General features: G+C 37.3%; 1 protein-coding gene and 1 long non-coding RNA gene across 2 annotated transcripts in view; one reads left to right on the top strand and one right to left on the bottom strand.

The window, feature by feature from the left end:
- ca10a (carbonic anhydrase Xa) overlaps positions 1 to 27,577 on the top strand; it is a 451,583-nt gene that overhangs the window by 374,673 nt on the left and 49,333 nt on the right. Inside the window, exon 4 of the mRNA XM_047377235.1 lies at positions 20,554 to 20,739. Within this exon, the coding sequence (XP_047233191.1) occupies positions 20,554 to 20,739 (186 nt within the window). The remainder of the gene's footprint in view (positions 1 to 20,553; positions 20,740 to 27,577) is intronic.
- Positions 755 to 18,643, bottom strand: LOC124875227. The gene is made up of 3 exons (XR_007039995.1): positions 18,533 to 18,643; positions 9,946 to 10,018; positions 755 to 871 (listed from the first exon to the last, which is right to left on the bottom strand). It is a non-coding gene; the product is annotated as an uncharacterized LOC124875227 (long non-coding RNA).

The raw sequence follows: 27,577 nt of genomic DNA, 5'->3' as shown, positions 1-27,577 counted from the left end.
TGCAAATCATTTGTATTTTAGACATGACGATGGTTTTATAAAAGTATAATAATATTAAGAAGCCGGAAGCAATAAAAGAGTTAAAAGAGTTGTAGGGGTCACAAATGAAACTAGAGATCTGTGTTTATAGACTGAAGAGTGGTACTGTACTGCCATTATGCTCTCTGTGGGTCAACAAGACCTTGATAAACTGATTTCATCTGCATTGGGTGGTAATTGTTGTGGTCTTGTATGCCAATAAAAATGTAAGTTTGAGGAAAAGGTTCAAAATAACTGCCCACAAAATTCCTGACTTTACAAAAGGAAGATGGGGAGCACCTGATTAGTAGATGTTGTACATTATTAAACTAACTCTCAGCATAGACTCTGACAAATGTTCTCCTGACAAACATGGCTGAAACTGAATATTTAAAATTCAGAATGTAGTAAGCCTAATAAATAGCCTCAGCGAGCTCAATTTTCAGGATTATTCACAGAACTGTGTCTGTTTTTGGTAAAAACACTATTGGGACAACAAAGAAACACCTTCACTCATGTTAGAAGTTCACTGTTAGAATCGAAAAAGATTTTTCCAGATACCTGTGTATATAAAGACATAAAGACATATGTGCTTTTGCGTGAGAGTCGAGTCTACCTATTGCATGGGTCCACAAACCCCCAATTCCGGTCCAAATCTGGACACACAGAGTGCTTTGTCAGGACCGCAAAGCATTTTCTCATTTACCATGTAGATAGATAGACATTTTATTCCTACCGGCTGCCACGTCTGACTTTTTAACATGCGCGATGGGCGGCTGTGCAGGTCAGCAACATTCTGGTCCACACTCCAAGCCAGCTGGTGGCAGTAATGAACCACATCGTGTTATGCCAACTGTCAGAAAATGACAAAGAAGAAGCTATGAGGGTCCTTGAATGTAGGTTGCTAATGCTGCTTCTCCACTGGCTCTATTTAGGCGGTGCAGCTCCGCTCCACTCATCTCTCTCTACTCGGTACAGTACCAATTGTGTTTCCACTGACGGCTGGAGCTATGGTGGCTGAAGTCCCGCCTATAATGTAGTGCACCGTGGCGCTATTAAAATTACTGTTAATAGCTTTTGTTTTATTTTATTTTTTTTTTTTTTCTGTTAAGAACTTTTAAGTTACTAGCTTGGGGGATCATGCTTGCTGACATTACAATGACATTGTGTTGCACAGATGAGTGAGTCAAAAGACATAGCTTTGTCAAAAATATGTAAAGTGGACTATGAAAATTGCACATTTAAAGATGAATGGACAGAAGCATGCACTTTCCATTTATAAAGAGTGGAAATCTAAAGAGACATTATGAAACCAAACAAGAAATTTAACCAAAGCTATCCACCAAGGTGTGACAGTACAAGGAGAATAAATGAAGTGAAGGGACTGAGGGGATATCATAGTATGTTACAGCGAGCATACGAGTGTTCACTGTGAGTACAGTGGATTTTAGGAAAACACAAAAAAGACTCTCACTGACTGAGAAATGATCAAAGAGTGCATGGAAGCTGTGACAGAAACATGTCTAGATGCAAAATAAGGACAACAACTTAAGGAAAAGGTTAAGCAAATTGCCACATCTGCCACAAGCACAACAAGGAGGGCAGAATTGTTAGACCAAGATGTACTGACCCGGCTCGACTGTGCCATTCAAGGTGTGTTTAATATTGGTACTTAAACTGGATTGCACTTTTATGTTCAGCAGATGATTTCATGAGCATATGAGTAATTGATAAGTAGTTAAAAAACAAAAATGTTATATAAAAATGAACAAAAATATTTAAATACAGGTCCTTCTCAAAATATTAGCATATTGTGATAAAGTTCATTATTTTCCATAATGTCATGATGAAAATTTAACATTCATATATTTTAGATTCATTGCACACTAACTGAAATATTTCAGGTCTTTTATTGTCTTAATACGGATGATTTTGGCATACAGATCATGAAAACCCAAAATTCCTATCTCACAAAATTAGCATATCATTAAAAGGGTCTCTAAACGAGCTATGAACCTAATCATCTGAATCAAGGAGTTAACTCTAAACACCTGCAAAAGATTCCTGAGGCCTTTAAAACTTCCAGCCTGGTTCATCACTCAAAACCCCAATCATGGGTAAGACTGCTGACCTGACTGCTGTCCAGAAGGCCACTATTGACACCCTCAAGCAAGAGGGTAAGACACAGAAAGACATTTCTGAACGAATAGGCTGTTCCCAGAGTGCTGTATCAAGGCACCTCAGTGGGAAGTCTGTGGGAAGGAAAAGGTGTGGCAGAAAACGCTGCACAACAAGAAGAGGTAACCGGACCCTGAGGAAGATTGTGGAGAAGGGCCGATTCCAGACCTTGGGGGACCTGCGGAAGCAGTGGACTGAGTCTGGAGTAGAAACATCCACAGCCACCGTGCACAGGCGTGTGCAGGAAATGAGCTACAGGTGCCGCATTCCCCAGACCTGGGCTACAGAGAAGCAGCACTGGACTGTTGCTCAGTGGTCCAAAGTACTTTTTTCGGATGAAAGCAAATTCTGCATGTCATTCGGAAATCAAGGTGCCAGAGTCTGGAGGAAGACTGGGGAGAAGGAAATGCCAAAATGCCAGAAGTCCAGTGTCAAGTACCCACAGTCAGTGATGGTCTGGGGTGCTGTGTCAGCTGCTGGTGTTGGTCCACTGTGTTTTATCAAGGGCAGGGTCAATGCAGCTAGCTATCAGGAGATTTTGGAGCACTTCATGCTTCCATCTGCTGAAAAGCTTTATGGAGATGAAGATTTCATTTTTCAGCACGACCTGGCACCTGCTCACAGTGCCAAAACCACTGGTAAATGGTTTACTGACCATGGTATCACTGTGCTCAATTGGCCTGCCAACTCTCCTGACCTGAACCCCATAGAGAATCTGTGGGATATTGTGAAGAGAACGTTGAGAGACTCAAAACCCAACACTCTGGATGAGCTAAAGCCCGCTATCGAAGCATCCTGGGCCTCCATAAGACCTCAGCAGTGCCACAGGCTGATTGCCTCCATGCCACGCTGCATTGAAGCAGTCATTTCTGCCAAAGGATTCCCGACCAAGTATTGAGTGCATAACTGTACATGATTATTTGAAGGTTGACGTTTTTTGTATCAAAAACGCTTTTCTTTTATTGGTCGGATGAAATATGCTAATTTTGTGAGATAGGAATTTTGGGTTTTCATGAGATGTATGTCACAATCATCCGTATTAAGACAATAAAAGACCTGAAATATTTCAGTTAGTGTGCAATGAATCTAAAATATATGAATGTTAAATTTTCATCATGACATTATGGAAAATAATGAACTTTATCACAATATGCTAATTTTTTGAGAAGGACTTGTATGATTTAAAATGTTTGGAGCCCAAAATGTTTGGATGATGGAGATAGTGGACCTCCTTCCATTTTAGTTGGGGACCCCTGATCTATAGGATTAATGATGCACAGTTCTTCTTTAAAAAGAACTCTTTAAGAAGAGTAATTTTCCTACTCTATGCTGTATTCAAAAATCCCTACATAAGCTATTATTAGAGTCGTTCCAATACTACAGTGACTATCAGGTTATATTTCCTGGGAGTGATGCCAGTGTTGTGTTTAACAAATGTTCCAGGTTCAGCTGACAATGTACATTATTGTTACATTGTTGGGCACACTGATAATATCAACGTGAATTCACTGTACAAACACTGATTAGCTAAAAATGTTCTACTTGTATAATCAAAAAAACTATTGCATTTTAGCTCTTTCCCAAAATAATCAACTAAAGTACCCTTATCATCTGCACAGGTAAGATGCACCTATTATAATTATGTGGCCAATTTCCAATCTCTGGTTTTGTAAAGCTAAAATCAGCTGTTATCAATTTTAGCTGATTCTTGTCAAAAACGGCTCTGGAGTGGACCCAAATGCAGACAGGCAGGCAGGAGCAGCAAGGTCAGCTGAAAAATGTTTAATAAAACAAAACGTACAGCAAGAAGGAGGAATTAGGTGCAGGCATGAACGTAAACAAGCTTCATAGAACACCAGTCGCAGATATGGACAGGTTTGACTTGGCATGGCATGGTATACTCTAGGTAGGAGTAAACAGAAGAGAAGCATTTAAATGGAACATGGCACAGGTGAAAACAAGGAGACTGATTGGCATGGAGCAAATGTACTGAATGAAGCTAATTATGGGCTGACTGTAGCAGGGAGTGGTTACTAAAACATGAATGAACTGAACAGAGGTGTAATGAAACAATCTAACTAAATGGTGCTGTGTGAGAGAGCATTAATTGTACAACAGGGTTATAGTACTTTAAACAGGACAAAATTATTTGAAACTTGACATTTAATCTTTAGCATCTTCTATTAATGATTAGCTGACATTACAAAAACAGTGCATTTGTAAGGTAATGTATTTTGTTATGTACTCTGGGTATTTATTTTGCATAATGTAAATCCTTACATTAATTTTTAGCTTTCCAAAAGGTTACCAACATTTCCAGGTCCAGCATGTTCCATGACAGACAAGTTGAATGTTCAAAATGATAAATTAGAGCAAGTTTTTTATACTTTGTGTATCTGCTAAAGGTTTCTCTCTTACTTTGCCTTGTCTCTAACATGTCTCAATGCATCGTAGAAAATACTGTTTCATTTCAAATAGCAGGTTTTTGTGTTTTGTGCTTCCTCTTACATTTTTCAAAACACCCTAGTAACACAAAAAATATGTAACATTGACTAATTTTCTCTCAACCTGTAAGAGGATGTTTGTCAGTGCATCTTAGTATGGTGCATTCAAATTGGGAAAATGAAGGGGGGAAAAAAAATCGTTTTTTTGCATTTCTGACAAACCACTCACCAGCCACGACCAATGGAAGTGAAAATTATCCTAATTCAGTCAATGGCTGTTTTTTCAGTGTATATCTTCCACTAATTTTATAGTAGACTGAAAAGCATAAGTCTCCCCTGCTTGGTGCTCGACGGTCTTTCTGCCGCACTAGGTCTCAGGTTTGGCCTGCACAGCGTGGGATGGTAGTGTGGGTAGGTCAGATGGGCTAATTTCCCCTCATCTCACCCTGTACTTCTTTGGGGTTTCTGCTCCTCTGCTTCACTGATGACCTATCTCTGTGTGGGGCATGAGGCTGCCCTGGGATATGATGTCTGCCTAGGTCTGTCTCAGCCTTCCAGAGCCAAGTCCTTTGCTGCTTATAGGTGCTGTGTGTTGCAGGCCTTTTACTGTTCTCATCATTCTAACAGCTGTGCACCTCCAGGTGACAAACTCGATCACACACACACACACCCATGCAGTCACACACATATAATGCAAATGGTTGAAGGCCACACTATTACATCAGTGCGGCCTGCCCACATTGATGTTTCGATTTAATAACGTTATTAACGCAATTAGGATTTCGTTTTGAGAAATTTTTTTGTAAAGCAAAAACTGCCCTGGCACATGTAGGCAACCAGCTCCTCTATATGGTATGCCCGAAATACCAAGACAGGACATGTATGAAAAAGAAATAAAATAAAATAATTTTTCTTCTTCTGTCAGCACTGGTTATGTCAAAAGAGAAGTGTCAAGCAATTGCTGCTTCTCTTACAAATGGCCTCACGTGTAATAACAATGATGAGAATTTGGTTGAAACTAAGCAGGCTTCTGCATCTCCAAGACTATCAAACATCACATTACCAATAGGAACTGAATGGTGATAATGTAAATCACCATTTAATTACAGAGCTTATTTATGGCTTACTGCACATGTTCTTTTAAATTTATATTGGATGTTAAAATGCAGGGACTTGCTGATGTGAATAGCAAGCTCTTAAAGTAGTAAAAAAAGATAAATCTTTCCTTTTTATTTGACGTACATCAGACATGAGCATTACCTGATGTGCATTAGTGTGCATTAAGCTTTTACAAGGTTATAAATAAAATCTAAGTACATTTTTATAAATTTGCTCCCAGGGGTACATAAGGTTGATTGGTTTCTTAATGCTTTACGGGGTTTAATTAATTGCTTCTCTCTTCACCTACTGAGTTTAACAGCCTATTACAATGGTTCAAAGAATCTCAGATAAGAGAAGCATGGACATGTGCTCTGATTGCACACCAGTACACCAGAAGAGTCAATAGAGACTGTGTTTTGCTGTTCCTTAAGAACCTTCTACTTTAATAAATCTAAGTGAACAACCAACCAAGGCACATTGGATTACCATAATCTTTTTAGTATCCATTGCTTTTTTTGTATAACTATAAATTTCATGTAACTAATTGACTCAAAAGCTTTAACCATTGTCTTGCCTTAAATTAATAACAAGCTCAGGGAGGACTTATTTGCCTATATCCACACAAGTGGATGGACCTTGCATAGGTCACGGGAGATCAAAACCAGCCCTCTGGTCTCAAGTGGCCAAAATACACAACAGATCCCACCTTGTTATTACTTTTTAACTAACAATTTTTACAGACTTCTGTAAACTGAGTAGAGCATGTGATTTATTAGCTCATAGAAGCATATTTAGTTGTAATCCAATGTAGCCAATTTCTGTATGACTTTATCACTCCCTGAGATCACCCATCCTTCCATGTATCCATTACCTTCCTCTTATCCGAGATCAGGTCACGGACGTAACAGGTCCAGAAAGGAAACCTAGACATTCCTATCACGATCAACACACTCTCTTATTATTTTGAGGGATTCTAAGGTGTTCTTAGTCCACTCACCCCTCCATCACCATGCTTGATAGTTGGTATGATGTGTTTGAATTGTGCAAAGTGGTTTTAGAGGTGTTGTAGCTCATTCAGATACAAGCTAAATACTAGCGTCATATTTATGGAGAGCTTCCGGCCACCATCTAGAAAGTTATATGTAAGATTTACTGGCTTCTCTAAATTGTCAATATACTTTTATGAACTTAAAAATTAAACATAATGAGCCTCTGGTGCCTGTAGTGTTGGAGTTTTAACAATTTCTGTGATAATTGCATGATCTAAATTACCTTAAAACCATTTTCTGCGTTATGGGCAGCAAGTATTGCTTCTCAGTGGTCATGGCTGATCTTTTTTCTCTGTGGCCTTGTGTTTATACACAGCTGTATGCTCCAGTTTTGTGGTCACTATTTGTCATGGCCAATTAATAAATACGTTTTATTAGCAGCCTGGATTGAACTGAATTGAATTTATTTGGTGACACAATTGAGCGCAACATTAGCACTTCATCACCACAGTCACGTATTATCACAGAGGATAAAAACATCCAAACCATCTTGCCCAAACATACTGAGTTTTCCTGAAAGTTATTTTTTTTCAGTTTGTTTTAATGGGAAATTGTTGGGAAAATTCCTAAGGTTATGCCTAAGCAGGATGTAACTGAAATCTGCAGGCTAACAGGTATAGCTAATATAGCAGCTATGCCTTCTACAGCATGGGCTGTAACACTTATTTGCAATTGGCAAATGGCTGGTCACAGTTTTTTTTCATTGTGCCTTATTTTGTGCAAGAAAATAATCACAGTTTTGTGCTTGTTTTCAACAAAAAATGGATTAGAGTTCTGTTTGCTGTATTTGGTCACTAAACAGAATTATTGGGTGCAATCCTTGAAACGTTGCTGGTGAATATATAGCAGGATTGAGTAGGATCACGGAGTATCAGGCTCCTTGTCTTCTAACAAAATTGATTTGAACTAATGCTGCTGTGCTATCCCCCCACTGACTGAGTATGGCACAGCCTCCGAAAATCTTCCCACTAATGCCGCAGATCAGAGCTGAATCTTTCTCATTATGTAGCATTACTTGAACTACTTTACTGACATTTGAGTCTGTAACTTGGCTGAGCTGCAGCCCACACAGCCTTGCTTGTATTTAATGCCCCACTATGTCTCCTTTATTGTATTTTTCACCTTTTTTTCTTTGCAACCTCACCGTGCTTTACACATACATCCACCATTTTTCTGTTTGAGCCATTTATTCTCTGTAACTTCGCACATTAATGCTAGAACCTGCATTTTTGCCTGGATCAGGTCGAATATTAGCAAACTCAGAATTGCATGACTGTTACTGTCCATCTTTATAAAACCTTTGCTGGTGGCAGCAAATGTGTTTAAAATGTCCCATGTAATTGCAGCACTACTGCTGTCTAATAGTCGAACATGTGTAGCAGTTAGTGGGAACTTCATTTCGTAACAGGGAGTAATTCGCCTTATCGATCTGCATGCTCAGACAATGATTATGTCCCCAGTGTTTTTCATTTCCAGTACGCCACTAATGTTATCTATTGCTGTACCTGCCTACTATTGCCGTGCCTGCTCCACTAAGTCAAGATTCATCTTTACGACTTGTTAATGTTCCCCGACTTATTACCGCTAATGTTAGGGCGGGCTTTGATCATCAGAGTCTGTTAAGGGAGGACGAGCACACAGTTAGTAGAATATAATGGACACTCTCTCAGGCTGCTTGGACAAAATGAGATGTGGGGTTTCTGGGGCCGCAAGAGACACAGTTGGTGATATGCACTAATAAACACAAAACATAGAAACAATTCACAGTCTAGCATCGGATCACAGTACTCCAGCTGCTGTGATATCTTCACACTGCATATTGGTGTCAACATATCGGTGGATCTGTGTTGCAGCATGGTGTCTGTGTGTGAACTGTCTTGTCAGCTGCCAGGCTTGAAACAATAATATTGTTTACTTGAATGCAATTCATGTCTTAACTATTTAATAACTGAGTTTACTGAGTCCTCTTTTTGTTTATGTATTTGAGTGCCGTGATTAACTGATGCCCAGGTGTATTAGGGGAAAATGTATCTTTTAAGAATCTAAAAGTACACTTTTTACATGGAAAGCAAATTCTTTACTTTGACTCTCAGATGCTATGCTACTCTCACTTTGAATGTTGCTCTCACATTTTAAATAAAATCTTTGATCCCACCAGGAAACATTTTTCTGCAGTCAGATTTCTCTGGAGTGAACTCTGTGAGCACAAAAGGCAACCCCCAAAAAAAGGCAGTTAAGACAAATTCCCCCACATTGTGTAAAGCAACAGCAAATTAGATGAAAGTCAAATCTGTCAAAGTATAGGGGTATAAACATGGAAACTGAAAATGAATTATTTGCTTGAAATAAACTAACAAATGAAAAATTTTATCCTAAAAAACCAGAAGCAGTTACTAGAGCAAATGACAGTCAAAACAGTCAGTAAAGGTCATCAGATCCATGATACCTTGGAGATGCATTAGCATTAGTTTTGGTGGCTATGACATGACCCTTCGGGTAATATTCTTATATTTAAAGCAAAGGAGAAGGCATTATGGATAAGGACTTTATCAATGTTTGGTCCTCACACAGTGCACAAATGCTTGTATGTCTGTAACAGCTGAACTGCGCCTCGGTTGCCTGCCTGCCTGCATACACGCACACACACACACACACACACACACAATCACACACACAATCACACAAAGAGAATCTATTGAGCTCACACTGAAGATGTTGTGGCTATTTTCGCAAAAATTATCCAAAATTTGACCCTGAAAACAGTGTATATAGAAGCCCATAAAAAGAGTTCAGGGTGAGTGCCGTATACTTCAAGTTTATCATGTAACAGACACCGTCATTCAGTTCAAAGTTCTCAAAAAGGTGAACTTGAAAAAGTGAAAGCTTTAAGAAGATAATTGTTTAACAGTCTAGTCACTGAATTTTCATGACTAATTCATCTTCAGGGTCAAAAATTCAAACTTTGTTTTTTGGCTTGTTTTGTTATTCTGCAGTTGTTGGAGGATGTTTTTAATGAGTTGTACTTTACACTGGGTGAATGGTTTTGAGCTGATCTAAACGTGTGCGCATGTTGTTCAAAGTTCTTTAAAACTCCCACAGTATGGCTACAGTGAAACCAAACTTTGAAACAATGTAATTGAGTGAAAACTACTTACATCCTTATAGATGTGCCTGGGTAGTTCTGGTAAGATTTCTTCTTCCATGGAGAAATGTTAGCATGCAATACAGCTGTAATTATCAATTGAAGAAAACAAAAAAGTCAGTTAGTGGGAGTGAGACTAGATCCAATTCCTGAAGCAACAGGTTTTCAGGGATTTTCCATCACTGAATATATTTCTGTTTTATAAAGCCTTTGCAGTATGCCCCTTTTTATGATTTAGATGTGGGTGACTTTAATGTTAGTGTTCCTTTAGACTCTATTGAGACTGATAGGCTGAGGTCATTACAGGCCAGACTAGACTGTACAGGAAGTTATGTATAATGCATGCAGTCTGCTTAAAAGGCTGTGGTTATAGACTTTGGCATGCAGAGAGAGAGAGCAGAAAGCAGTTATATGATATCAATTTTTCAGCTATCTTTGAGAAACTCCTTTTTTATAGACAAAACTGCTATGCCCAGTTTTAAAATGAAAAATAATTGCAGATTTTTAAAGGCTTGTCAGCCCATCCATCCATCCATCCATCCAGATTTGTTGTTTTTTGGTACTAGCACTTTCTAGCACATCTAAATGTGTCTCATCATCAAACAAATTTTAATGTACACAAAGATAACTGAAGTAAATAAAAAAACTGGCAATGAGTGATTTCCCTTGTGGAAGAATTTTGACCCATTCTTTCCAGAATTGTTTTAATGTAGTCCCATTTTTCAGCATGAAGAGCATGTTTAAAGTCATTGCACTTAGTTGCACCATCTCTGGTGGATTTAAGTCCAGACATTGACTTTATTTTTGTTTATTTACTCACTTTTTTGCCATTGAAATGTGGACTTGTTGATGTGCTTTGGATAATTTTCCTGTTGCATACACTTGAGCTTTTTTTTTTCAAAATGACAAAATTCTCCTGCAGGATTTTCTGTCAGAGTGCAGAATTCATTGTTCAGCCAATTAAAACGTTTTCCAGGTCCTAAAGCAGCAAAGGGGCCAGAGACAGTAACAATGCCTCCATCATATTTGATAGGAAATTTTATGTTATGGATTTATTCTAAAACTGATTTGAGCATAATTTTCTTTTAGATAAGCTACACAAAATACTCCAAGTGAAAACCTGAAAGAAAGTGTTGTAAATTTGTAAAAAGTTTACAGAAGTATTCATGTGACATTTAACTCTGAGATCAGGTGCATCCTGTTTCCACAGATTGTCTTTCAGTTGTTTCTGCAACTTAGTTGGAGTGCTCCTGTGGTGTATTCAGTTGACTGGACATGACTTGGAATGGAACACATTTGCCTATAGAATCGCTCACAGTTGACAATGCATATCAGAGCAGAAACCATTAAAGTAACAGCAATTATCTATAGTCCTTTAAGACCACATTGTATCTCAAAGGGCTTTGTGGTCTTCATGATTTGAAGGAGTAAGAGGTTCAGAACCAAATGGACACTCCCTAGATCTGACTGCCCACCCAAACTGAGAATTCAGGAAAGAAGGGCCTTTGTCAGAGAGGTGACCAAGAACCCAGTGTTAACTTGTGGGGACAGGAGAACAATCCAGAGGTTAAATCATTGCTAATGCACTCCACCAATCAAGCCTGTGTGGTACGTTCACCTGAATTGCATGGAAGCCGACTTGAATTTTCTTATGTAACTATTAATTTCACTTCACATTCAAGAACAAAAATGCCTGAAAGAATCTTTTCAGTTTGGCATCATGAAATACTTTGTGTAGATTTTTTTATTAAAAATTGTACTCAAAATAAGAATAATCAGAATGAAGTATGTAAGGTCACAAAATGTGGACTAAGTGAAGGGGGATAAATACTCTCTTGATGCGTTCTACAGTGGTGTAAAAAAGTGTTTACCCCCTTCCTGATTTTTTTTGTTTTTTGCACGGTTGTCATACATAAGTGTTTCAGATCATTAAAACAGATTTAAATATTAGTCACAAACAACACAAGTAAACAAAAAAGGAAGTTTTTTAATCAGTGGTTTAATAAGGGAGAAGAAAATTCCAACAAATCTGCACGGCCCTATGTGAAAAAGTGATTGCCCCTTCTGTTACAACATATCTTACTCTTGGTTTATCTCACATGCGTTTGCTTTCTCTAGCCACACCCCGGTCTGTTTACTGCTACACCTGTTCTAAATCAAGAAATTACTTAAATAGGACCTGCCTGACAAAGTGAAGTAGACCAAAAGATCCTCAAAATGTAGATATCATGCTGAGAAGAAGCTGAAAGTAATTGAGATCTATCAGTCTGGAAAAGGTTAAAAAGCCATTTCTAAAGCTTTGCGACTCCAGGAAACCACAGTGAGAGCCATTATCCACAAATGTTGAAAACGTGGAACAGTAGTGAAGCTTCCTAGGGGCAGCCGGCCAACCAAAACTAGCCCAAGAGCGCCGTGACGACTCATCCAAGAGGTCACAAAAGATCCCACAACAACATCCAAAGAACTGCAGCCCTCACTTGTCTCAGTTAAGGTCAGAGTTCATGCCTCCATCGTGAGAAAGAAACTGGGCAAAAATGGCCTGCATGGCAGAGTTCTAAGATAAAAACCACTGCTGAGCCAAAAGAACAATAAAGCTTGTCTCAATTTTTCCAGAAAACATCTTGATCCCAAAGATTTTTGGGAAAATACTCTGTGGACTGATTAGGCAAAAGCTGATCTTTTAGGAAGGTGTGTCTCCCATTACATCTGGCATAAAATTAACATTGCATTTCAGAAAAAGAACATTATACCTACAGTAAAATATGGTGGTGGTAGTGTGACTTGATTTGATAAATGGAACCATAAATTCTGCTGTCTATCAAACAATCCTGAAGGAGAATGTCCAGGTATCTGTTCATGACCTCAAGCTGAAACGAAGTTGAGTTCTGTAGCAGGATAATGATCCAAAAAACACCAGCAAGTCCACCTCTGAATGGCTGAAGAAAAACAAAACGAAGACTTTGGAGTGACCTAGTCAATGTTCTATCCTGAATTCTATTAAGATGCTGTGGTATGACCTTAAAAAGACCCCTCATGCTCAAAACCCCTCCAATGTGGCTAAATTACAATCACTTTTTCACACAGGCCCATGGCTGGGCCATGGTTTGGATTTTGTCTTCATTAATAATAAAAACCTTAATTTCAAAACTGCATTTTGTGTTTACATGTGTTGTTTTTGACAAATAATAAAATTAGTTTGATGACCTGAAACATTTTAGTGTGACAAACATGCAAAGAAATATGAAATCAGGAACGGGACAAACACTTTTTCATACCACTGTATGTAAAAAGCAAAATGTCAACTGAACTATCAAAACCAACTAAAAAAAAAAAATAGCAAAAATAACCTGTGTGGTCTCATGAATTATTTACTGTAACTCAGATGTAGGAAGTGCAGTTTTTGTTTCATGTGTCACTCAAAGCAAATGCAATGAAATGATAACAACAAATGAAACAAATTGAAACTGTGATTAAAATTGTGATTAAAAATTTAAATATTGTTAAAAATATTCAGTTGAAATCCTAAAGCACACAGAGACATGGCTACAATTATTCTCGCTAAAGCAAAACAAAACATAGTAGGCAATTTGTGTCCCCTACAAAAGTCTAAACTTTAACTTGTCTTTGTGTAGTATTTGGTTTAAAAAGAATTTTTTTGAAAAACATGAATTAGCAACTTTTTGGTTGCATGTCATTGCAGTCAGGAATTGCCATATATTATGCTGTATAATTTGTGCATTCATAGAGATATTTATAAAAGGAAATAATAAGGTAAACACAAAAAAGTAAATTAGTTTTGTTTGGTTGTTGAATCCAGGACAGGGAGACATCAGCTACAAATTACTTTGATCTTATGTCATACACAAAAGAATGTAGCCAGGAGCTTTCTTAATTCTACGGCCTATGATTGGTACTCTGTGGAATAAATCGGGTAGCCACCCAAGTATATGGAATTTAATAATACAAACTACACTGCCTTTGTGTTTTCATGCTATTAAAAAGTGGTTTCTGCCTCATTTTAATATTTTTAGAATAATAATGTAGCTCTTTGCAGTAGCTGGGAGACAGACGAGCCTCAGTTTCAGGCTCATACAATTGCTTGAATTTAAATAATACAGTGATTATTGCAATACCCTCAACAAACGACAGCGCAAAGGACTCAGTAGAGCATTTTCTAACATTGTTTGCAAGTCATTAGCATTAAAGCAGTATAATGAGTGCAACAGAGTAATGCTGGGACATGGATTGGAGAACTCAAAATGTTTTTGTTGATTGTCATGCAACCGTGTTATTCAAAAGCCAGTATACAAGCAACACACAGGCCTCTGTTTATCTGACAGCCTGGGTTTGTTTTTGATGAATAGAGCACAAAAGCCAATGATTTTCACAAATACATTCAGTGCACAATATGAAAATATTAACAATAAAATAATTAGGTTACATGAGTGCTGAGAGTCCAAACAAGGACAAAGCTGATTGAAATATACTTTTGCTTTGCCTGCCATTCCGGCTACTGTGACTAATAATTACTGTGGCAAAAACGTAGCTAAACAAAGTTTTCCTCAAGTCGTATTCATTAATTCCCCAAGCATGACTGCTACCAGCTAGCTAAATGTAGATAAATGTGATCTTTTAGCCCAAACACTGACATTTTAAATTTAACTTTAATTTTAAAGGATTTATATGAGTCCAATCTCTCTTCTGAAATTGCTTTTGTTCTCCACATCTCCACATCTTCAATCACCAAATAATCATTTGCATTTCAAGGTTGCATTGTACACAGTGGGCTGCAGAAAGTAATGCTCCTCAGTACAGCAGAGTCAACCCCATAATGTTCCTTTGTGCTCGGCAGCTGGGAGTACCGTTACACGTAAGAGAATATTGATCCAGGTTAGGTGCGGACGGCCAATTAGGAAAAAGTGCAGCATTTCCTGGAATTCGCTCTTGTATTGGCCGTTCAACATGCAATTTCACTGTTATACACAAAACAGAATCGCACTCATTGCCTCTGTATTGTTGAACACACTTTTCCATTTGCTATATGGAGACAACCAACAGCCATCCTGTTTAACAGCAGTGTTCCTACTAACAATACATCCTGGCTGGGAAAATATTTTCCCACTGACACTAGATCACATCTCTGATGTATATTTTACTGTTTAACATTCCTGTGATGGTTAGCCATGGCTCACTGAAGAGTAAGAGGTTGCTCATCAATATACTATATTCCTTTATAAAAGTTAATTGTTTCCTTACTGATGTTTATACAGCATAATTATCTCTAATCCACTGATGGTCAGTAAAGCAGATGGTTAATGCAAATATTCAGTTACCGGTATGTTTGAAGCATTACTGAATCCTGAAATGTGTCCATCAGCCAGAACATGTGATGGAAATCCCCCAAGTCAGAAGGTGCAAAGACCAAGGATTATGATTATGAATATTACAATACACCAACAGAATATACATGTGTTTTTTGGTAAGCATCTTTAGCAATAATCTAAAGCTAAATAATCATGTGTTTATTCATTTCTTCTTTTCTCTATTTGGTATACATAGAGAGTTCCTACAGTCTTAAAAAGTCTGGATAAGTGCAGAAAAATGATAATTATGAAAAAAAAAAGTTTTCGTTTCCAGACATGTATGTTACTTTATTATTAAAAAAACTATTACGAAAAAAAAAAAAAAAAAAAACGAACACTAAATGGTGTTTTACATTGAGTTACATGTAAACGATTACCTTGGTTTGGTTCGTATTTTGGTTTGCTACACCACCTCTTGACTTGACTCCAACACATTGAACCCTTTTTTTTAACTACTGACACCCAACCAAAAATCAAAAAAGAACAGTTGTTTAGCTATTTTGCTTGTTTGTTTTAGCTTTTTTCTTAGTGTCCAAATCGTTTTGCTTTTGCTTTTGAATGCCAGCGAAGTTCGCCTTGAGGTCTTGACATCCCTCTTCGTGTCGACAGACTCAAGACGCTTGGACCTTACGGACTAGTTCTTGCTTTTCCACTCAGAGGTACACAGAACACCATAACAAAGTGGCTGAAAAACATCTTTGCCAGCTATGGGTTGGCGGTCCCACAGCTAAAGTGAAAAGCACCAACAAGGAGAGCCAGGCAAACCAGCAGAACATTGTGGTCTAAAAAGTAGAAAAAGGCATGTTTATTAGATATGGTCACTTATCTTAGACACTCCATGGAACCTCTTACCTGTATAGTGGAGCACCCAGATGGATGTGAAAGACCATGGGACTAAAGAGGGACAATATGATTGATTTCCTGATAGTGATTCCTTGTTTATTAGCTATTAAATGTGATACCTGTGTTCACAAACTGTTTGCATGCCCCTTTTCCTTTGTTGGATGCTCTCAGCAAAAATGGTTACTGACTCCTTACAACCACATTGATGTTGAACCCATACTGTTGTACAAAAATGTTAAAACATTTAATTGCTATTTTATTCATCATTCATGTAAAACCCTACTGTAATTATGCATCCCTAAATGAGGATTTGTTTTTCAACAGTCAATCACTGTGGCAGCAAATGAGATCTTTAACAATCAGATGTTATGTGATGCCTTTGGACTTTTATAGCAGAATATTAATGCCTTCTCTTCTGAAGTCTTTCATTACCAACCTGCTCGACATTTTATCTCTGAGGATTTAGAAAAACAAAACACTAACCACTTCTGTCTGATGAATAATAGCCCCAAAAAAGAGAGCGGGCTTTGAGAGAGAGATTAGATTTTCTTGGCCTTTTCAGGAGTCTCACCTCACTCCTTTTAATTCGCCAGGGAACATAAAAAGGCTCAGTCTTCTCTACCTTTGCTTCATCTCCCGCATTGGACTCTAAACCCAACACACCTTTCTCCTTCTGCACATGGTACTTATCTCTCTTTGCATCACTCCATCTTACTCTCACTTCATCCTTTAAAACCATTGATTTTTCAGAGCATCTATCAAATATTTACAAAGTGTGGGCAGACTTATTTTTCTAGGACTTTAAAGAAGGGAAGGAGAGATCATTTTGAAAGGAAGTGGTATAAGAAGAGAAGGAACAGAGGGGAGGAAAAGCAAAGCGATAGAAGGAGGCAGATAAGGGCATTGGAAGTCCACCCAAAGTTGTGGCTTGAATAGAAATGATTCACCTTGAACCTGCCAATGGTTATGAATAAATTAATATGCCTATTGCACTGATGAATATCACTTGTGATTTATTGATTATGACTGTAAGCTTTTTGTTATTTCGCCCTTCTTTTTCTGTAGCTTTCATTCTTTTTACCGGCTCACTAGCTCAGCCCTTCTTGGTACCGCTCATTACTAACTCTGTTGAAGATACAAAGTAGAAAATGATAGACAAGTACATTCAAAAGATGCATTAATAATATATTACAACATTAACTTGATGAACAAACTGGATATAATGTTTGTCTTTACATTGAAAGTTCTCACTTAAGAAATGTTTTGTTTATTTAAAAAGGCAAACATTACTCACAAAAACATCATCATTTAGGAAGGAATGTTTGCAGATTTAAGTTACATGATTGTGATCTGAGCCTTAGTTAGGATGCACTTTAAAACATTGCAACCAAGTCTTTGCCATTTAAAACCTCCATCCATCTATTTTCTGTATCACATGGGGGACCTGGAGTTTAAGAGCCTGAACATAACTCCCCGTGTCAATTAACACAAGCTGCTTGGACAACCTTATTATTTATGCTCAGTTGAACCACAGCATTTCCACTTAGAAATATACATTACTCACTAAAGCCTGACAGTGGTGGTATAAGGTTAGTTTGTACACTGATTGCTTAGAAGGGAACAAGTAAATGCCAAATAAAATAATTTCTCACCAGGATCGTGAGTTTTGTATCCTTAAGAATCATAGGAGAAAAAAATTACCATATGGTGTAAAAGGCAGATCTTCCAACAATGCATTTATTAAAAAACGTGTAAATAAAAGTGGCAGAGACAAGTTGTTAACCTAGCTCTGTTTGCTAAAACCAGCCTCCACAGAGACAGTTTCTTCCCCCAGGCTGTTTCTCTGATAAACACTTGACTGTCAGAGTTCCAGAACAACACCACCCATACTTGGACTTATCTCACATTATCTTCTCTGTAAAGTCATTTGTGTCTATATGTACATTTTAAAAGATATTTTATACTTTTTTATTTCCATCTATATTGAAAAAAAAAAAACGTCATTGAGAGCAAAGTGTACCAAAGTCCAATTCCTTGTTTTTGTGCACAAACCTGGCCATAAAGCTGATTCTGATTTCAATTAGGGCTACAAAAGACCAGCTTGAAAAGAATAACCTATAGGCTATCCTGGATTCAGAGGTTGAGCAAGACTTTTTTTGTTGTCTCTTATTTTGACTGACAGGGTCTAAAAAATCCTGTCATAATCTATTTTTACCTGACAGATTATTTTTTAAATTGATAACAATTAAACATTCAGTAGCATTTATTTTCATTGATTTTTATCTCTACATGTCCGTGCATCCTCGGACAAATCTGCTTCTCATTTTGGCTTTTTTACATGTCGCAGAACAATTTTCCATCCTCCCTCCTAAGCCACAAGAACTCCCACCTAACCTGCTTGCAGCTGCTCACTCGCTCCCTAGTTGCCGAGGGCTACTTGTTTGTTCTTTATCTTCCACTGCATCGGTCCCTCTCTTTTCACCTCTGTTATCAACACCATCGTCGTTATTGGGCTTTTTGAAAAAACTTCGGACACTCAGCTGCCGTTAGATTTTTCTGAGTGAAGCTAACGAGGTCATGTATCAAGTGAAAAGACAGCTAATTAATATGCTAACTCACCACCAAGTGGTCAGGGATGTGAATTGCAATCTGTCAAAATGGCAAATGGCATTCAGATTGTTCCGTCACCATTTCAAAAAATGGTCAAAAACTGAAAATATTTGGTTAACGCAACCCCTGCCTGGATTACTAAACAAGTAACATTTTGGTTAAAATCAGTGATTTTATTTTTAGTGAAAGGGTTATTTCAGATATATTGACAAGGTGTTCTGTGAAGATTTAATAATTTATTGAAGTAATAGAATAGAATATATTGATAGAATAGAAAAGAAAAGAATAGAATAGAATAGAATAGAATAGAATAGAATAGAATAGAATAGTCTATATTGTCATTGTGCTGGGGGTACAATGAAATTTAGAGTGCTCGGGCTGGGCTTCCATAGCTACTTTACCTTTAGCTGAAAGCTGTTAAATCACTGCAAGCTTATGAGACGTACACCATCTGTTTTAGATTAATTCAGTATCAGTATACATTTTACCGGGTTTCTATAGTCTTAAAAAGCCTGGAAAAGTTTGGAATTTTAATTAATTATTTTTCAAGTCTGGATAAGTGTAGGAAAATGAAAATTATAAAAAGAGTTTCAGTTTCTAGACATTCTATCTTACTACATTATCTAAAATAACTTCTAAAGTAAATGTTTTTTTTTATATTGATCTATATTTAATGATGATCTTTATCTTTCCATCACAACTTTACTTGAATCCAACATATTGATCACTTTAGGTTTTTTTTTTTTGTTTTTGTTTTTTTATTACAACGGCGGTGTTCCTATGTGGAGTTACCTTGATTGAGCCTGCCAGGTGTATCAGTCGCTGACCTATAAATTATATGCCCATTTTATTTCTAGTTTGACAGACAGTGTTCGAATGAAACCAATGTGCACAAGTGCAATATCCAAAAGTAGTTTCAATTTGTGTAGGAAATATCCTTGATAAAATCCAGTTCATCTTAATATTCTGCTGCTAGTTCGATGTGTGGAGATATAAAATTATTGTTGGTCTTATTGTCTTCCATGCCATTATTTCATTGTTCTATTGCTGCATTGGATTAAATTTAATGAAGTTATAACTGAGGGCTAAATTGCACTGCAAATGCATCTTAAAAGTATTTGATCTAGTGATTGATGATTGCTGGACTTTTAAGGAACATATTCATGTATTTCAACAAAACTGAAGCTTTTTTTGGGATTTTATTACAGAATCAAGTATTGCTTTACATTTACTGTAAAACGGAAATAGAAACAACTTTTTTACCTGTAACTGACGATGATGATGTTTTGCATGTGAATGTTTCTGTTCACTGTCTCCGGATGCTAGGTAGTTTGTACCATGGGTCACTGAGATTCATTAATAACTCTGGGCTCCTTACTCATCACTTAACTTTATGCTCAAGTTAAGTGGGTGTCCCTGTGTGCCCATCATCTCAGTCATTGGTATTTTTTTGTTTACTAAATCATTATAGACATCACCACATCTTAAATGTGCTATCTTTTAACTAAGAAAAATACATGCCTCAATCTCTGATCAATGGATGTTCTACAGTTTGTTGTTGCCAAAGTTTGAACTGAACTAAACAAGAAATCATTCTGGTTTTCAGCTCCCGATACTTGAAATTGACTATTACAAACTGATCTAAACTTCAGAGCTCTGGTGAAATTCAATGAGTTTAAAGCTCTGTTGAAATCATTGCATTCTACCATGTTTGTATGCAAATGTTTTATATTACTTCTGTTTTTAATGTAAATTATTTAGCCAACTAACCTGTAATCAGTGACCCTACACCTGTTTTACTCCAGGTGGGAGGGACAATGTACAACACAGGCCGCCACGTTTCTCTGCGGCTGGACAAGGAGCATCTGGTCAACATCTCCGGGGGGCCGATGACGTACAGCCACCGCCTGGAGGAGATCCGGCTACACTTCGGCAGCGAGGACAGCCAGGGCTCCGAACACTTGCTCAACGGACAGGCCTTCTCTGGAGAGGTGCGTGGATGCACTTGTATTACATTATGAAAAGGTGAACAATTATTAATTAGAAATGGAAAATGCTAAATTATTTTGAACAAGCTCTATTACACAGCAAGGAAACTGTGGCTAATAAGTAATGCCATGTGTAAGCTATAATGAGAATAATCTGGAAATCTTGCTAGACTTACCAGAAAATGTGTAACTGAAATATTTGTCTCCTTTTCTAAAAAGCAGGATCTGTATTTTTTGGCATCAAGCGATAGATGCTTTAAATTTCATAAACAGAATAGCCGTGAAATAGTGACTTTTAAACTTTTGTATACCTTGGTGTAGCGAAATTGCCTATGCCTACAGTTAGCATATTGGAAAGCTGTTCTTCTTATTCACATCAATACCTGTCACATGAAAATAAACAATGTATATAGGGCTTGAAGTTTGGAATAACATTATACCCACTAAGAAGTGAAATAAATAACACTGATCTCTTTATGCTGACACCTGTTATTGGGTGGAAAGGTTAGTCATTAAGTGAGCATTTGGTCCTCAAAGTTGATGTGTTAGAAGGAGGACAAATTGATAGGGATAAGGATCTAAGCAAGTCTGAGAGAAAGGTGTCAGAATGCACTGTAAATTGCCGTTTGATGCATATAGGGTTGCATAGCCACAAGAAGCTGGCTTGTTTTTATAACTCAACTTTGCTTTTGCATTTCCTATCATCTACCTGCCAACATCTTGGTGGCAGATATCAGTGTTCATTCATGGGTCTTTCAGTTGTGGTGTGCTGTTTTCTGGTGAGGCACTGGTTTACTTCAATAATGTGGACTCTGATGACAAAGAGGAGGTTATAACCCTTGAACAAATTAAAATATCTGATTATACTTCCAGTAGCTTATATTTTATTACTTAACTGAAATAATGAAAATAGAGGTTGATTTCTTTGCAGTGTCACTACTAGATCTGAGAGTCTAAATTTAGTCATCCACATTAATTCTAATCCTAATTTTTTAAATTTTACATATAACATTAACCAGCTGTGAGCTGGAAAAGATGAAGTAACTGGGAAGTAAAGCCAAAGAAAGAAAGAATCATGGAAACACCTCGAATTGACTGCCAAATCTGTCACAAAACAATGAATTTCTACCAACTAGCATACACCTCCTGACACCGTGCATATTTTTTATGCCAAGTAAGTGATATTGACCAATACCTATTGCGACCATAGTCAATGGCATCACTACTGAGATAAAAGCTGCAGTTGGATAATGGGGAAGAGTACATAATCGTTGGATAATTTTGAGCCTCATTTCTAAAACAGGAACATTTTCCTATACAAAGAAGAGAATGTTTAATCTAGATTTATAATCATTCTGTTTTCAGCTGGGTTTACTAAATCTTCAGTCACTGCCAAGTCGACGAGGGTGCAATTAGATGACATGGACGTCTTGCCATTATTGATGAAACCATGAATTCTGCTTTCTTGCAGACAGTTCTGAAGGAGAATGACAGACATTCAATTTATATCCCTAAGCTCAAACCCACTGTATTTATACAGCAGCCAAAAGATCCAAAGTAAACCAACAAGTTTATCTGTGATTGGGTAAATTTACAAAAACAAAATTATTTTTGGAGTCTGGATCTAAGTTTAATTACTATGGACAGGCCATTCGGGCTCAGAAACCCTCCAATGTTACTGAAGGAGGGTTTGGTAAAAATGTGGCTAAAAAAAATAGTAAAAACAGAATAATTGTGTAAGGGGGTAAATACCTTTTTACAGGACTTTACTGTGATAGGAATTGTTCATGACTGAATGTATTCAATGTTTTTTGTTTGTTTGTTCTGCTACACTCAAGCCTCAGTGGATGTTGCAGTTAATGGTCTATTTTATTCCTCCGCCAATTCTGTTTCTACCACTCGTCTCGCAATTCCATGTAATTTTCTTCGACTCAAAATGACATGGGCAACCCCTCTGTGCAGTAACTTGAATTACCACCAGTAAACTCAAGTTGAATCGAATGTGGAGAGACCATTAGAGAGCCAACACATGTTGTACTTAGTTGATTTCTGCAACAAGGGCAGCAAGGTGTCATTTAGAGTGTGTTGGGGATTTACTTTTCATTCTGCGATAAAACTGGTTGTTGTTTTGGTATTAATTACACACATCTTCATGGTTTGTCTATCTTTTAAAAACCTTACTGACAGGTTGTAAAAATCAGATTTGAATGATTATTAAATTAGTACATAGATACAAATATGTAATTGTCTTTGCTGATGTAGAAAATATACATCTTATCTGATACATCAATAATAATAGGCACATATGATTTGGATATATATTTACTGGGCTAGGTGTAATAACTTTATAACTGGGGTTGGACATTGATGAGTTTTCTGAGCTCCATCATGTCTGTGCAGCATAAGAGATTTGAATTCAAATTATTTTGTACCTGTAAATATTTTCCACTTTTATTTTAAATAGATTGTATGCAAGACATTCTGTGTAACTCAAAGTTAGTATAGAGATGTTAACGTGCGACATTTGTTCCGTTCAGTTATAATTTTATGCCCCAAGGTTTTTGAGACAAACCTGCATACTGTTTTTATGTAACTTCAGCATTTTATTAATACATGTTTTTATGATACACTTTGGAGCAAGTAAGTTCTGTAATTACTCAGTGACCCAAGTAGTTCATGGCCAAGTTCTGACAGATGATGACCCTTTTTATTTCTTACTAGTGCTTGGAGGTAATCAAAATAATGCCTGGTTTACACGGCCAGATTTTAAAATTGTCACCTGATTTTCAAAAATCTGAGAGACCCCACACGTGACAATAAAAAACCATAGATATAACAGGTTTGGTCCTACAGTGTGTGGTGTCCAGCCACACAGCAAGCACAACACATGACACCCCAACAGATTCCACTCAGGAATCTTCAGATGGAAAATGTCGTAAACCCTCTCGAGATCAAACATGAGTTCAGGGTCATTCCCTTTCATGTTTTTGTCAACTCGCTGTCTGATTGGTTATATGTCACATTCAACCGGCTGCGTGCTCGTTTTGTCTTCACATGGTAGGATATCGGGCCAAGACAATCCAACATGTTGAATATCCCAGATATTAGGTTGGAGCGGTCCCAACATCCTTCCAAGCAGACTAGATCACTCCTACTACACCACACACAACAGGAACATATAAGAATATCTTAAGATATCTTATCACGATAACCGGGGCTTGTCGGAGGGGAAGATCGGATCAAAAATTTGATCAAAAATCGGCATAAAAATCCTGCCGTGTGAACCAGGCATCAATCGTGGGGGTTAAGTCAGGTTAAGTAAGATCCGGTGGAGTTTTCTCACCACAAGTCCAAAATTTTAGTGTTCTGAACTTTGAGTTATCTTTTCTTGTAATATGTTGGTCCATTATGCTGGAAAATACAAATATCATTGCCAAATGTTGCTGGGATTGCTGAAAGAAGTCACGTTTAAGTACAGTTTTATCGTATTTTTTATCCTATCCTTCATTTGTTTCAGTGTTTTTGGCCAAAATTGTGAGGATCCAAAGTCCAAAGCATAATTAGATTCCCAACACTTGAGATGGTCCTCACTGCAACAGAACCTCTCTCCTAGAAGATCTTAATGATCCAAAATAATATTCTTTGAGGTGTAATATTCTCAACTGCAGTTTTCAAAGTATACTTCTCTCCCTTCCCTTTTTAACATTTAAATGGAGGTACTCATTTAAATATTGTGTTTAGTTCACACAGATTATAAAGGAATAATTTATGGTAACATTTCACCACTGAGACATTCTAAACTAAATTTCCAATAAATTCTTTATAATTTTGTACAAGATATGACTGTAAAATTACTTGCTCAAAGTCGGTGGATAACATAGTGTATCAGTTATCATGTTATTTATGTCATTATTTAATAATGGCAATCTGCAATTACCTTTAATGGCGACTCCTAAACCTTGTGGAAAGCCTTCGTGGAAAAGCTGAAGCTGTTATATCTGCGAAGGGTAGATGACATTGTATGAACCCTTTGGATTAGGAATGGGATGTCACTCCAGTTCATATATGTGTGAAGATAGAGCATAGCTAATACTTTTGGCAATAAAGTGTACATTGTGTTCTATGACATGTTTGAAACACATCTAATTTTATTCAGTTTAAAATTGCCTCTTGTCATCTCATGTACATTTGTAACATTCTCATTATAGGATTTTTTCTTTTTCTTTTACTGTGCTCTGTTTGAGCTGATTCTCGTCAAATAATTTTTGCACACCTATAGCCTGCAGGGAGCCATATGACACTCTTAATGAGCTTTCACATCATGGCAGCAATTTTTGCATCAGTGCTTCAGGCAGGAATAAAGTTGTCTTGGTGATGACAGTTAAGCATTTAACTCTGTACACACAGCTCCCTCACGGCACACACCTGAACCCACACTGCTGAGCTCTGGCATGCTCAATTTTTTTGACGAGTGAAACAATTAGCTTTCTTGGCTTTGATTGTTCAACAAACTCATGAGTCACTCACGCCATTGCATTTCGCTGGGATCATTATATGAATAACCAATTTGTGTGGCAACAAAATAATTGCAGCCTTGACAGGCAAATTTATTATAATTAATGAAAATCATTTATCCTCCCTCAGAGAGAGAGATATTCTAATCCTAACAAAACATGTTTACTGTGTCCTTGGGAGGATGGAGAGCTCTGGAACCCAAGCCTAAAGGGATATATCACCTCCCTTTCACCCCCTTCGTGTTTTATTTCACCTCTGCCTTCACTCGCTGACTTTCAGGGTGAACTTTGTGTTTGAGGACTTCAGAGACAGAAAATAAAGGTTTCATGGAGATGTGTCATCAAATAAAATGTGATGTTGTACAGAGCGTCCTCAAGGCAGGTGGAAATAAGGAGAAAAGTTTATTTTGACAGCAGATTTCCATTTCCAAATGGAAATGTATTACAAATCTGCCTTCAAAATATTTACTTTATTCTGTTTTAATACACTTGCATTACAGCCTAGATTCTCAGAAAAGAACTGCCAGTTTTTGCCCTGGGCCTTCCTCTCAGGTGACAAGAACTTGCCAAGAACTTGCTTTTTTTTGACAACACACAAAAGAAAAGCAAAGCCATAACATTGAACAGAACAGAAGCCATTGATTCACCTTTCAAATCAAAATTACTCTGTTGTGAAAATGTTTGCCTTTCTGTAATGTTTTTACATGCAGTACTGGGGTGATATTGTGATGGCAAAGAGGTCTTCTAATCTAAAAGACATCACCAAAGATAAACCAGTGTGAATACGCAAATAGTTGGTGATCAAACAAAGAGTTTGATTGCTGTACTGCAATATACAGAAAAATATTCCATTGTTTATTGAGAAGGGTATTAATTATTTTCAGTATGACATCAATAAACAAAATGTTAAAAAAAAAACAGCAAAATATGTTTTCTTCAAAATCAATACTCATTTACATTGTTTTATTACCTTTTAAGAGAAAGCTGTCTCATCTACTATCCAACACAAACTTGTTGGTTGAATGAAAATAATTGAAAATTTAATTCTGTCTGGGGTATGAAAGATTTTCGCTTAGCTACTTCTTTAAAGAACTTGTAGAATTCAAAGTAATTCACTTTAGCTTACAGACTATATACAATCATGTAGCCTACTGTCATGACGTTTTGGAGCATTGTCATCGAACCTAAGCCTTAAACCTGTGTAGCATTCAAAGTCTTCAATACAAGACTTTGGCTTAAAACTGTAAACTGTAACAATCCACCACAAGTGTCACCTGCAGTTCTGGTCAGAGGTCTGATCATCACAGTCAATGCCCTATTAACTTTGGCCTTTCAGCGCCTTATATACTATTGTTGCAAATTCCCCTCCAACCGGTTTGGGTCTTAATGACCTCTAATGCATGTCCCACATTTACAGCACCACTGCAATTAAGTTCTAAATGTTCCCAATTTTTTCTTCAAATCTGATTTGCAAACATCGCAAAATATTGACTATGAGTCGGAAGATGGGAAGGAATCAGAGAAGCATTTGGTTGTTCAATATCTTAAGAAAAAGATGTCACACTAAAAGTTGTTCTTTATGCCGAAACAACAGAAACTCTTCTCTGAAATAACCTTTTCTGAGGTAACAGCACATAGCAAAATTCCTTGTTTTCTGTCACCCCTCTGCCCCATAGACAAATCCTCACCCAGCATTGGTTAGTTCACGCTCCAGTAAGATGTTTTCTGCTCCCCAGCTCTTTACTTCCTCTATGTGCAGATAGAAAGGTAGCTATGCATGTCCTTGAAACATGAACAGAGAGTGATATTTAAACTCTTTAAAGCTGAATATCCTTCTGAAATGGCAACCCATGGGAGTGGTGGTGGAGAACTGGTTTGTGTGTGTGTGTGTGTGTGTTCCTGTCTTGGTATCACAGTGAGAACCATTTTCCCGATTTCACCATCAAATTGAGGACCGTTTGTACCAAAGTGAGGACATTTTGCTGGTCCTCACGACCTATTTTGCTAACAGTTAGGTTTAGGACCAAGGTGTGAATTGAGGTTAGGTTAAGGTTAGGGTTAGGCATGCACTGGTAATAGTTAGGTTTAGGGTTATTGTCAGGGTTAGGGCATAGAAAGGGTTGAAAATGACTGAAAATCAATGGAAGTCAATGGAAGTCAACAGATGGTCCTAACTACATATAGCAAAAAAAGAGTGTGTGTGTGTGTTTGTTTGGCTCTGCTCCCCTGGTGCAGCTTCACAGTCTAATCTGAAAATGAAACACCTTGCTCATCCAGCTAAAATATTCCAAATAATATTTCTTGACAAGGCTGACTTATGTTTTTGC

The sequence above is a fragment of the Girardinichthys multiradiatus genome, chromosome 10, assembly GCF_021462225.1.
Source record: "Girardinichthys multiradiatus isolate DD_20200921_A chromosome 10, DD_fGirMul_XY1, whole genome shotgun sequence".
Taxonomy (NCBI): Eukaryota; Metazoa; Chordata; class Actinopteri; order Cyprinodontiformes; family Goodeidae; genus Girardinichthys; species Girardinichthys multiradiatus.
This window is presented reverse-complemented; position numbering and strand designations above follow the sequence as displayed.